Source organism: Gymnoscopelus braueri (genome assembly GCF_963280865.1).
Source record: "Gymnoscopelus braueri genome assembly, chromosome: 8".
Lineage (NCBI taxonomy): Eukaryota > Metazoa > Chordata > Actinopteri > Myctophiformes > Myctophidae > Gymnoscopelus > Gymnoscopelus braueri.
In genome coordinates, this window is record NC_137609.1 from 27,565,320 (window position 1) to 27,579,868 (window position 14,549).

A 14,549-nucleotide genomic window follows, 5' to 3' on the forward strand; every position below is an offset into this window, starting at 1 on the left:
ATGAGGTATCTAGGTTTCTATATCTATGCTGCGTACCACTACCACCTGTTTCTAAATTGCACATAATGCAGGAGGCAGCAGGACGTTGCGCTTCCAAAACGAGCGCTTCCAAACGCTGACACTTCAAATCACCTGCACGGAATTTATTGACAGAAAGTAGCTCATAACATGTCCACGGTGGATTTTTATGAAACAAAAACTTTGAGGATAGAAAGAGGATAATTCAAGCTTTCCGTACAGCTGCCATGTTGTTGAGTTAAACGTGTCAATGCCATAAAGGTGTTTTTTTGCCACTCAGTAGGAGTTAGGTACGATGATGTCACATGCATAGCCTCTATATGATGGAATATGATTATTAAGGATTACTGTGATTATGGTAAGCTCACATTTCATATAACACAGACCATACAGTAAGAACTCCTGTAACTTTCACTAGCCCCCCCAAAAAAAGAAAATCGACAGGTGCACTGGTGTGCCTTGAGATTTTGACTTGCCTTGGCTGTGGCACAAAAGGTTTACAGTGCATACCTATGAATTTCTATTAAACAAATATTATATGATACCAATCACTCTCAAAAAGTCTCCCAGCACCTGTCACTACACACTTAGACAGTGTATTATTGCTTTTTACTATCTTCCCTGGAGAAGCTTTTAGCATGCAGGACATCTACCTTGATGATGACAGACTGATATTTGTAGAGAGAATGTTGACTGGAATATGTATGAGCCTTGCATGGCACTGGCAAGACGTTATCTCTCATTGAATCAAAAGCTTTACATAATTGTGTTAGGAGATAGAGGATAGACATGGGAGAGAAAGAGTGGAGAGAAGAAAGGGGATTGAGAAGTATAAGAAAAGTCACGTCGATTTAATTTTAATTTTTATGGTGTGGCTATAGGAGTCTAGAATGGGGTTTGTCCGTCTGTATGTTTGTCCCCCTTAAAAGTAAATGCATCACACTGGCAGCACAATGTGCAAGATGTCACCAAACAGAACCATATCTGGTCACGAAAGCCTGAAATGCCTGGTGAAGTAAAAGTGAAACTCATCTCTTTGTTACACCAATATTCACTATCTTTTGGTAGGTATAGGACGTCGGTCAGCCGTTTGATAGGTATAGAACGGTCTGTAGGTCAATCATTCCTTTGGTAGGTAGGATGGTCTGTCGGTCATTTGGTAGGTATAGCATGGTCTGTCAGTTGGTCGGTTGTTTGGTAGGTCTAACCGTTTGCCTGCCGGTCCAAAACTTTCAAGCACAAACAGAAAGAAATGTGTTTGCGCTTCAATACATTTATTTTTTGTTAAAATGGCAGTGTAGCTTTATATTTGCAAAGGAATTCCCTATATAAACAGAAGCCACGGTAAGGTGAATTAGAAGGTTATAGATGAACAAACACACGTACTGTATGCCTTACTGCAGGTTTTCAGCCCACATACTGTAACCCACTTTGCAAAACACTGAGCTTTCAGTAATAATGACGAAAAAAGACAAGTGAGAAAGGATCTGTGCCTAAGGCTCTGTCATTGCTAGTGCCCTTGAGAGTCGATGACAACTGAGATGCACCAAGACTCTGACACTCTTTGATAACATACTGGAGTGATGTTGTTTAAGGCCGCTACACCTACGGAATTGCATGACAATTATAATATACCGCATATCTTTTCTAATTATAAAAAGATTGCTGGTTTATTGGTTTGACTTTTCAGTTGAGTGTCATGTGTTTTCATGTGGCTGTCTGACCTTACGAAACAAAGTACAAGTCTCTTCTCTCTGCACCTGTCACCAGTTTCCTTTCAACTGAGTGACAGCTATTATCGTCACGCACACACACACACACACACACATTTGGCTGTACTGGACAAAATCTGCTATGACAACCATGAATCCACCATGGGGTTAAAGCCATTAACTTAGAGATGACAGACTTTCCATACAGTCAATGTACAGTGAGCATCAGCAGAGAATAACAATAACAACCTGCTGTGAGATTAACATGTTAATATTCCCAAGCTCAAAATCTCTCACAAAAAACGACTAACTAAAGATTGACGATTTCAGTGGGGGTTAAGTCAGATGTTGCTCTTAACCACTTGAACCCCAGCATCAATATTCTGGGGGGAACATTGGCGTCTATTTTTGGCGAAGACATTCGGTGAAGAGTGAACTAGCGTACCGGAAGAATTGAGGGTTTAAGTGGTTAAATGTGTGGTTATTGCGTTATTGAGAGGGTTTAACCACATGCAATCCCCTGGAGGTCCCCTCACCAGATTTAGGAGCAGCTGCTGTTCAAACAGGTGGATGGGGATAAAGCACAGCTGTCACAGAAACTGGCAGGAAAAGGGGAGAATAGAAATAGTGTTTTTAACCACTGATACAGATCCTGAATACTGAAAGGAAAGAAGCCAACCGTGCAGCAAACCATGTGTGGAATGACCCAGGAAGACGTCACCATTCATCAAAAACACTGCAGGAGAAAACAATCGGCTAAATAAAACACATCTCACCCTGAGTTTGTTATTACGAAACTGAACAAAATAACACATAATGCTTTTTTGCCGTTAATATCCATCAGTGGACTGTCCCTGGCATGTACTTTGTTGTATATCAAATAGCTAAAATAGCAGATCTACAAGCGCACAATGCACCATGTTGGGATGCATCCAGCTCTTTAATGAACAGAACAAATATTTTCAGGTCGGCATACTGTACCGCTTTTTATGTAATCAGGAGAGAGAACTCATACAGCATGCAAGATGGAAAAAGTGAAATTTGTGAAAGTGGAAGTGATGAAACAAAAAGAAATTAACAGACATCACTTTAACTGTTAAACTATAAAATATAAGCTGATAAATTATCTTTGTGGGGTTCTCTCTCCTGATTGGATTAAATTGGCACCCCACCTGAAAATGATCTGTTTCTATAGAGCTGGAGAGAAAGACGGACCCTGTTACTGAACAAACACACCATAGCAATGAATATTATTAGAATAAAGTCGTAACCTTTTTTTTACTATCCCACTATGGCGCACAAACACATTACATACACCCCAATTACAATGTACAGTAATACCATTGTATTAACATAACGTTGCAGATCAACGCTTTCTTGTGGCATTTCTTTTACATCACCTCCATCTCTCCCCCATAATCTCCAACACCCACTTCTCCACCCCCACACAATAAATAAATAAATAATAAACAGCAGACACACACACACACACACACACACACACACACACACACACACACACACACACACACACACACACACACACACACACACACACACACACACACACACACACAAGACGTTGACACCTTAACTCATTCACTGCCACAATTATTGCTGGCCGCGTTTGCCCACTGCCAGAGATTTTTCATTTAAAAAAAAAAGTACTCAGGAGCCGAGATACAGAATTTTTAAGTTTTAAGTTAACAAGGAAGTGGATGGGAGTGTAGATCTTTAAACAATCATATCTCCTTGGTCTTTGGGTCAAATTTAAAAAAAAAAATTACGTTTTTTACGTCAGTGGCAGGATTGGTAAACGGGACAAATTACGTTTTTTACGTCAGTGGCAGTGAATGAGTTAAAAAGACATGTGCTTTCTAAATTTCCAGGTGCTCAATGTGAGCGCGTGGGAGGCGGGGGAGAAAGTGACAGTGGAGGACACAGGAGGCCGTGAACCCTCCATCCTGGCCAACGAGTCCGTGCTGATGCCAGGGCTGGTGGTACGCAGCTGGAGCAACCAGATCGCCATCCGCTTTCACAGCAACTATCAGCCCCAGTCTGGATCCCTGCTGCTGCACTACCAAGGTGAGTTAATAATACTCCTACAGTACACTCTTTCAGCCCAGGCCCCGCTGCTCATGTAAAAGGGAGAGCAACACAGTGTTCTTTCATCCGGCTTTACAAAAAGGCGTAATGGAGTAGAACTATATGCTGGTGCTCTCCACAAGGCAATGTCATTTATTATAGACTGAAGACAGGACAGATTCCACTCAGTTTCCAAGGGGAGGCGTGCAGACTGTCAACAGGAATTACAATGCATTGTTCCAATACAGAAATGAAGAATACAGCCACATGCTGACAAATGTTATCTAACAAAAATTGGAACTCTTTTGCCTATGGTTCTAAAACTAGAGACGGAGGGTAATGTGTTTAACAAAGGACTCAAAATATGGTTGAAATCAAATCAACTGTGCTCACATGTACTGACTGGTTATCTGAATGATTATGTCTACTTCTAGTTAATGTATTGGGTCTGATTTTGATGATGTTAATTATTACTAGTATATATAAATTCTTTTTTTGTAATTGATTGGGTTTTAGACTAGTGTTATTCTATTTTAGAAAAGCCTCCAGTGGACAGATGTTGAAAACTAGCACTCGTGCTATACACTTTAGGCAATGCATCTGGTTTGTCCAATGTGATTGTGATGTCCATGTCAAATAAATAAACATAACGTAACATAACTACTAGAAAGGTGCGCATAACCAACCAAAGGTCTAGGAAGTGCTGTGTTGTTTCCCCAGTGGTACAGACTGCAGACTATAAGGAAAATAAATCCAGGCAGTCCAGTCTTCAAGTGAAAATAATATTGTATTATTTATTAGAGCAACGGCAATAGATGAACAATGCGTGTCAAGTTGTGCCTCAAGGTCTTCATCAGGGTGTACCTGCTTACATCTTTATGATAGTAAATGCAGGGGTCTATTCATTTTCTTAAGCCCTACATACTTCGTCGTACAACAAATACCAAAAATAGCAAATCTACAAGCTCACAACATGCCGTCGTGATGCAATGCGTTGTGAGCTGGTAACTATTTTAGACATTTTAAAGAAAAATTGCCAAAGTTAGACAAATGGGACCATTTTCATATTATAAAGCACAACTATCAAACATACTGTATCAGACAGTCTACATTTCCTGAAAGGGAAATGCATATATTTAATTCAGCCTGACCAGAAGCAGGGATAAAACATGGATGGACCCCACTGGCAATAAAAATGAAAGACCAGAGGGGGGATATATGGGAAGTTGATCCCTGGTCTAGGGGACCAGACCCCTACGGTCTGTTTTGCAAACCATTCATTGTACTTCATATATCCGTGTTAGAACAACATTGGTGACCTATCGACATCTGTGACCCCAGCGGTTGCTGTTTTAATTTTCAAGATTAATCTGATCTAGTGCCTGTAAATATTATAAACCATATCTGTTCACTTGAGGAACATCTTGATGGGATTAGTGCTCCTGGTGGTGGCTGAAATTGTAAAACAGCGAGCACTGGAGTCACAAACTTACGTAGGTGATGAATTTCGACATACTGTATAACGACCAAAATGGACCTGATATGACAGCTCGGAACGAGTTGAATGTGCACAAACATTAATGCTCTCGTAATATGGGGGTTTTGGGAATGTGTCAAGTTTATAAATGTATATATTGGTGTTATAGTGTATACCATCTCATGGAATGACAACACACTGTATGTCTCTCTCTCGGTTGCACTCTCTCATCCCTCTGCGTGTTGCGATCATAGTATTCACTAATAAGAACAGCACCACTTCACAAGAGCAATGTTTCGCTGAACTACGATGAAAATTTGTTAAAGTATTCGTCAGTATACAGTAGCTGAAGAGACCGGAGTCAATTCACAAAAATGTGATAGTTGTCATTGAAATAGGATTTGAGTTCCTTGGTCTGCTGGCAGTGTGCACAAGAAATATGATGCTGATTGGTCTAGTAATTTGCAAGATTAGCTGACACACACACACACACACACACACACACACACACACACACACACACGATAATAGCTAGGCTCTCAGTTATAATAGATGTGAATGTGTTGAAGTTGATGATGTGTCAGCTCTACCTCTTGTCTTGTCCATGCCATTGATCGTCTCTGGACACTACAATGGTGGTTCATTGTAACATACAAATTGTAATGGCCACCAATTACACGCTACATCAGCTGAATTTAGGATTGAAGTTCTAAACAAACATTTTCATAGAGTCAAACAAAGTCAGTGAATAGATTTGACCACCAGTGGTTCTAGTAGGAGACACAAAGAGTCTCCTTTGTGTCTATTGTGCCGCTATTGGTCATCAAATTATTGGCTATTGCAAAAAAAACAAAAAAACATCCATGAATTCAAGTCTCCATGGGGTGAGTAATCGAGAGAAAAAAGGTCATTTTGGGGGGGAACTACTCCTTTAATGCTGAGAGCAAAGGTTCAGTGCCACGTCATGAAGGGTAATGCCCAGATTGAAGTTAATTTAACTACTTGAACCATAGCGTCCCTAATGTGGGGGCAAACATTTATCAGAAAGATCAGATCCACAAGCTCACAATGCGACACATGTTGTGAGCTTGTAACTCAGCTACTTGCCGAAGGTATTTAGTGTAGAGCGAAAACAGAAGGGGTATCTTTCCTCTCAGAAATGGTATCTTCGTGTGCTGAAACAAATCAACCCATCTATCATGCACCATTTTTGAACACCTTGTCTAATGTTCTATATGAACTAGGTACATTGTTAAATACAATGGGTCCAACAGCGCACTCTTTCTATTCTGACTCCTTTGTGTTGTGAAATGACATGCTGTATGGACTATGGAGCAATACCTTTTAGGAGCAGCTGGTGTGAGTGCTTTGTTCTTTCTGCCCAGCTCTCTGTGATTTCACTGTTAATATAAATGGTTTGAACTCCACTGAGCTTGCAGCTCCGAATGCTGCTCGACGTCAAGTGCCACACGTCAAGGGTTCGGCACTTTCAATGATAAAAAGATATGAAAGATAAAAGCCATCCTAAAGCAAAGAAAGTATGAGGGAGAAAAGGGGCGCATGGACATCAGCGAGGGAGATTAAATCAAAGAATAGAATCAAAAGCCGACAGGATTATCAAAAGAATATCAAAATATCAAAAGAATCACCATAAAGCAATGATGGAAATTAACCCCTCTTGACTCTTGGAAATCTTCAAAAGGAGTTTTTCTCTAATGATATCTGTGGAACACATTTACACCCTGTTTTTTGTTATGCCCAAGCATCACCCCCCAAAGCATGACAGCAACTTATTACCTATTTCCTCACATTTCAAAATGATATTAGTGTTTACTGTAGATTGCTGGAGATATTTCAATTAATGCACAGTATCACCTTATCTTTCATAATTGAGAGAAATGTGATTGGACAGGCGTGGAGTGGCAGACAGATCTGTGGAGCGATGGAATCTGGGCTCAGGGTAATTAATGTCTGCTAAAGCATTGAGGCTGTGCCTCTGATGGCAGACTGATGGATGCCTCAATAACAGCAGCAGCACTGGGATGTGATTACATGTGAACTGGGGGGTGGTGGTGGGAGGTGTGCCGGAGGACAGCTCAATTGGCTGGTTTTTAGAAGTTTGTGAAGCGCACATGAAAAGTGGAGCGTCCATTAAGCACAAGGTTGTTTCTGCACACGCATGTACAACAGTATATCTAGAGTAACTTGCACTATGAATAAACAAAATACACACAATCACCACGCTGAGCAAGACCTAGCCGGTTGAGTGTCTAAACGGAAGTACCAGAATTTGGCAGAAGTACCACCCAAGGAAATGACGTTGACGCTTTACAAATCTGTTTACATTCTCCGTGAATGAAACGCGTGTTGTGATTGGTCGAAAAAAAATGTTTCCGGGGGAAATAGAGCACCGAAGTCTGACGTAATTTACACATCCTACCTGGTTCGCGGTTTTCCAGCCCCGTTCTGAATTCCCATAGACGTCTTTAATATTGCGTCAAATAAGAAATGTGTTCCAAAAATAAACAAATGATCCCGGCGGTTTGACTCCTATGGATATGAAGCATCAACTGACGGTGAGAAAACGATAATGTTACTTCCGCCAAATTAGTTAAATTTTCGCCAGAAACAGACTGTATCAAATATAAGTGACTGACTATCATAAACGATACAGAACCTCCTCCCCGATAATATCGCAGAGATGACCCAATGTTATTCTCCATAGAGAAATTACTTTACGAACCAGGGGATGTACGAGTGACGTCAGGACTTCTGTACTCTATACGTACAACAGAAGTCCCTCCCCTATAGACACCTTTGCTTTAGGTGGTGATCAAGCTTTTCTCTTCGCAGATGAGTAAGGCTGGGAACGAGGCTACACAATCAGTGTCCTTACAGTATCCCACAGTATGCAAATAAATTCACACAATCACAGTTGTTACTACATGAACAGAAAACACTGATATCAATGCAGTGTTGTACAATAACCACACCCTACAGTGACATATAGGAACAGAATACACTGATGAACATATTGTATTGTGTTGTTCCAATTTGCCAATGTAATGACTGCAAATGGCTTATGGCTATATATTGTATAGGTAGGTTACATCCGCCTGACAAAGCCCTGAGGGTCTGTAACACGATGTCCTTTATATGAGACTGAGTTTATTGAGAGTCTGCACCTGTCTTTGATCCTCTAATCATCATCAGCAAAGCTTTGGACCAAAGGCTACAGGAATTAGGAGTCATAATTTCCATCCTGGACTCTTGTCCATCTCCTGTCAGTCAAGTTTGTCTTAACTCATTCAGTGCCACTCGACGTCTAAGACGTCCGTTGTATCATAAGCCCTGTGCCACTGGACGTCTAAGACGTCCAATTTTTGGGGGGGAAATAATGTTCAGAACACAAGATATCGTGATTTGAAAATGTTCTGTTCCATTCACTCTTTGTTTAACTTCTTACTGAAAAAGGCTGTATCTCGGCTTCTAAGCACTTTTTTTTTACAATGAATTTTGGCTCTGGCACTCAGAGCCAAACTGCCAGAAATATGTCAGGCACTGAATGAGTTAAGTGACATTTCGCCCTTAGGGGATCACTGGATAACATGAGAATGACCAAAAAGGGTGTTTTATACTTGATCTACAAGCTGCGATGTGCTTGCAAATCTTCTATGGTGGTGCGTGACCCAGCACACAACCACGTTTAAACCAAGCATAACTGTTCCTATAGGATTGGCAAACACTATATCCTCACTCTGCACGGAAGCAATGCCTTTTAGATCAATAGCGTTGTCCCTGGGAAAGTGATTCAGCATTAGAGAGACGGGCCAGTAGTTCTGCCGTGATGCTATTGACATTTATGTGGCCGGGTTAAACACTTTATTTTAATGGTCATCAGTTCAATAAAGGCTATTAAGAAGAAATAACTTTGGGCCACAGGCAAGGTTTCATTAATGAGAAAGACCCAGTGCAGGACTGATGACCTGGAGGCTGTAGAGGTTAACATGCTTACAGGTGACTTTATTTGCACGGGCTGAACCACTGATTTCTTTTGGAGAATGCGATGCTGCCCACCTCGAAAGCAGCGCTGCCCTTGGCAAGGAGCACTGCTGAGTCACTGGGTTCAAATCAATTTAACTTTGACCCAAGTTGCCACTGACCTTTCACCACACAAGACCAGTTTACAGCTTCATGTGAGGTACAGTATGTAATATGTGACCCATATTAAAGTATAACTAGCTATAAAAACGCACAACTTTTTTTCTAATCAATTATCCGATACACATGGAGTCAACAGATGCTACTTTTCACAGTTTCACTGTGGTGGAACACACCATCTCTACCAATTCTGCTCCTTGCTGAACAGGCACTCAACCTGGCACTGCAGATGCAATACACACCAAACATTTACTGTCTGTGAATAGCAAGATAATTAGGTTATTAACTAAAACTAACGAAATAAATACAACTAGAAAACTTTTTTTTTTAAAGAATGTGTAGCAAATATTCACATTGAGCTATTAGTTTGGTGATGCCTCATTCATAGGTTGATGGATGCTTTTATTTTATATTTCGAAAAATAATTGCGTCGCTTTATCGCCTGATTATATTCGCATTCTGTGTTGATGTACTTATGACACAACAGCAGTTTAAATTAATGTAATCGCATGAAATAAAATCTCCTGGGGCATGAAGCCCCAGGTTGATTTTGTCATTTGTTTTCCAGTTCAGGTTAAAAACCGCAGCAGATTAAAAACACGGAGTTGTGTCCAGAGCCAAGGGCATGCCAATGTGCAAGAATGATAGACAGTATTGACACACCTAAAATCTAATTGATGTAGCTTTTTTTTCATGAATACAATATAATTTTGTCTAATCTGTATGGTAGAGTATATGTAAACCCATTAAAACTGGTAGATTTTACGTTGGCTATTCAAAAATAGCCGATATACAAGCTCACAGCGCGTCACTTTGTGCCATGCTGGAGCTTGTACATCTGCTATTAAAAAAAAAATGAAAATACGTTTTATTATTTATTATTATTATTATTATTATTTTGAATTACGAAATAGTTTGAGAAGGCATTTGTATAATCGGCCTCAGGTCTTAATACAATATAACTTATACAATTGGGGTGGCAGAATACATTTGATATCCATCCATCTTTAGTAAAAATATAGTTTTAGTATAAGGTTGCAAGTACCGTAATACATAGCACTAGTAGTCGGCAATTTTGACAACAAACTATTTATGACATTTTTAGAATGCACAATCTGTGCATTCTAAAATCCTCAGTGATAAATGCAAGGCCTGCAGCCAGTGGAAACAAAGGAATTACCTGAGCATTATCAGTGTGACTGGGTTGTCTCCTCCAGACAGGAACAATAACTAAGGACATAAGCTCTGCATCCATTGCCGATGGGCCCACCATCAGCTAATCTTCCAGGCTGCCGGCACTGTGGAACCATTATTTGTAATAGCAAAACAATCATACTTTATGGCCCACTAACACATTCAGCTGAATGGAGGCAGAACGTAATTTAATTCTTCAGGAATTGGTTCGACATTTTTCCCCTCCGGCTCCCTTTACTGTATGGGCTCAATATAGATATAAATGCTGCTATGATAATGGCAATAACTAGGTTCATTGGAGCCAGTGATAAACTATGAATTGAATGGATGTCCCTGAGGCGCCTGTTTTTTGTGTCTTACGAAGTAGCCGTTTCATTATGGTGAAAACCACTGACTTGTGCAGGAGAATAACCTAAATCAGTAGGTTAGGCAGATTAGATGGATGCAGTTTTACAAGACTTTATTTTGCGCTGCACTGCATATAGTTATAAGTTATTGTTCAATTGGTGGTTTGACATTTCTTAATATACAGCATGCCTTCAATGCCCATGCCAAATTATCACGTATCAATATCAATGCCAAAATGAAACTGTTCCAACCCAATCGGCTGTATGAACTGTATGTGCTTAATGTCATAATCCTTCAACTTTTATAGTGCCCTGTTCCTGTGCCAAATACCGGCTTTACTCGCAAAGAACCATAGACATAAAAGTATAGATTGGTCATAAGCACCCTACTTCTGTCTTCAGAGCCACATACTTAGCTGGGGGACCTGGTGTTTATTGCTATGGTATGGATATTCACCCGCATCTTCGTATCAAACACAACATTAGAACACAGGTTATATTTTATATTTTTGACATACAAGGTTTCCGCCCGACAGTGACGATTTGTTTTATGCATGGGGTGCCAGATGGGTGGGGTTTACTGTTGGGTCATCAACCATTTCTGATGTTTTTAATCATAGTAAACATATCATTTTTTGAAGGAACGGTCAGATTATATTCAATTTTTGCCCCTTGCGTTTTTTCACAGATAGCAAACCCCACGTTTTTGCTTTAATACAGATTTAATTTATGAGTCACATATTCTGTGTATTCATCCTCCAATAAATATGAGCTAGAGAACTAGAGAAAGCTTATCTATCAAAGCTCTGTGCACAATGAAAAACAGAGCTTTAAAATTGCTCCATCTCATCACTGTCTCAATACTGTAGATGACAAATGATTCTGTGTGAGCTGTTCAGTTTATGACTCACCACAGATTGTAAAGTTATGCACGGTTTTATGAGCACCTACATAAGTGGGCTGTGGACAGAGCTAATGAAACAATAATAGTTTCCCTGTAAATATACCACAGCGATGTAGGAGGCCTAATTTTATAATCAGTTGTCAAGGCAGCTCATTTTTGCTTCATTGCACAATGAAAATAACATTTTCAAGGTAACAAACTTCTGTAAAACAATGATACATTTACATAAATGCTAAATATCGATATACTGCATTGCCCAGCCCTAATTTGATAATTATTTGAAAATAGGCCTGTCCCCGACTAAGGATTTGTTTAGTCGAATCTAATTGGCGACTAATTGCCAATAGTCAACTGGCAGTCGACTAATAGCCTGGTAAACCCTCCCTCCGGAAATCTCAATTCCATTTCATTTCAGGAGTGAGTCTGGCCTGATAGCCCTTTGTGGGGGTTTCTAGTGGAATTACCAGCTAACCGAGCCTATCAGCGTCGTCGCTCATTGTTCTGTGATTGACAGCTTGCGTTGGCCAATCAGGTGGCGAGTTCGAGTGAGCCCAAAACACGAACGGCAGCCATCTTTTTCTTGTGCGGCCAATTCTCCGCTATTTTTTTACTTCAAAAAGCTCTCTAACTTCTATTTTGAGGCACGGAATTTACTTATAAGATATCGTTTGGATAGAATTTAGTTGTTTAACTTCATATATGTGGTCAATTAATCATGACAAAGCCTATTTAAAAAAATTATATTAGAGAACCGGTAGGGGCGGGCAGTGACACCATTGTACCCGAAAAAGGCAACCCATTTTGGGTATGGCTGTCTCAAAAGTCCCGTCGCGTCACATTAAGACTGGTGAACTGCTGATTGGCTGAAGGGGAAAAATTATCATTGGCTGAAGGGGTTGTCAGTCAACGGTATTACTCCCGCCCAACTCCAGCACAGCCAATATTGCAGACAGGCGGATCAGGCCAGACTCACTCCTGAAATGAAATGGAATTGAGATTTCCGGAGGGAGGGTTTACCAGGCTAGTCGACTAATGCAAAAAATATATAAATATATATATATATATTTTTTTTAAGGGCCAAAATACATTTTATTTCAAAGGGCCAAGTCTACACAGTTTGTTTTGTGTCTCCAGCAGAGTTTCTAGTGTCTCTATCTCTCTCTGGAAGAGGTTGAACATGTCCTCTGCAGCCGCACTGAGGCGCTCCAACACAAACAATACCAATACAAAGATGAGGAATAAGAAGAATAAAGTGGAAGTTACGTGTGGTTGCAGGTGTACACTTGGCCAAAAAACAATAAAAAATATTTTTGTCCCTTAAAAAAAAAAAAAAGATTCGACTAAGAGACACGCAGTCGACTCGGACCCCCCGCGACTAACCAGTCGACTATTCGACTTAGTCGAGGTCAGGCCTATTTGAAAGTAATGAAACCACAACGGCAACACCCCTTTATCATCAACAGTCTGTTGATGACAACGTTTTGTGCATAACATATTTCTCCTATGGACTGTAGATGTTCCGTCTGATTCCCCTACATGCGTCCAGCCAGCTGTCACTCAAGCTGCCCCATTGTTCATTTAATTGTTTACGTCCTTATCCGCTACAGCCGCTGCTTGGGGTTCTGTTAAACCCAGTCTGTTTGCCAGGCAGCATTATGTTCTGTTTGCTCCACCTGTTCCAGTATGTTTGAGCCCTGTGCTTACCTCAGTAAAGCTGCTTGTCGACTATACCTCCATGAGTGGGGCAAAAGTGAACACATCTTAATACAGAAAACTAAGTCTGTGTGTGTGTGTCTCTCATTGAAGTTTATATACAGGCCATGTGTATCACAATTCATAGTGTAAAAACAAGGGGGAGGGGTCAGTGATTGTAATTATGAAGCATTACACACGATATTCAGTGAAGCAATAGCACAAACGTGTTGAACTCAAGTATTGTCTTACTGTTGTCGATTGACAACTTGACAGACCAATCCGAGTATGCTGGACGCTCCCTCTCTTTTGATATGAATAAAGAGTATGAGGTTATGTCCAGTGGTTTGCAACGGCTTTCTACCTTTTCTATGTAGACCCAACAGCAACCCAACCAATATCCCCCAATCACAACTAACAGTAGGCCTAAAATATACTCCTGAGAGCTTTTGTCTGAGCAAGATTTTTACAATTGTGAAAATCTGATCATTGCCAATATGCTACACAACATTGTGTTTCCATGTAATTATCTAAATGTATTCAATTCTGAAACTAGTAGCTAAATATAATGATCAGCTCAAGGTATTTTACTCCTTATATGTTGGTCTGGGTTACTAGTGGAGTAATTGACTTGTCTTAAAGGAGAATTCTGCCCGGGGTTTTTCTTACCTTTAATATATTATTATGATATCCAAGGACGAGCGGTACAGTAGAAAACTAGAAAAAGTGCTCCTTGGAGCACAGGTGAGCCAGGTCAGGAAGGTTATTGTGGGCCAGCAATGTTCGGAATTTTCCAATCAGCATGGAATATTAAAAATCGGACGGAACCATCTTAATCACTTGACTATGTGTACTGATTTGCATGATATTTGGACAACATTTGTAGGGGTAATATAAAAAAGAAAAGTGTTGCAAAAATCGGCCTCCTGGTGGCGCTATAATAGGGCAATGTTAACTCA

At 40.3% G+C, this 14,549-nt stretch overlaps 1 protein-coding gene across 1 annotated transcript in view; it reads left to right on the forward strand.

Annotated features, from left to right (window-relative positions):
* The window catches only part of LOC308089797 (seizure protein 6 homolog), a gene marked incomplete at its 3' end in the record, with an annotated part of 63,827 nt that overhangs the window by 22,149 nt on the left and 27,129 nt on the right, over window positions 1–14,549 (forward strand). Inside the window, exon 3 of the mRNA XM_080434723.1 lies at window positions 3,620–3,815. Within this exon, the coding sequence (XP_080290849.1) occupies window positions 3,620–3,815 (196 nt within the window). The remainder of the gene's footprint in view (window positions 1–3,619; window positions 3,816–14,549) is intronic.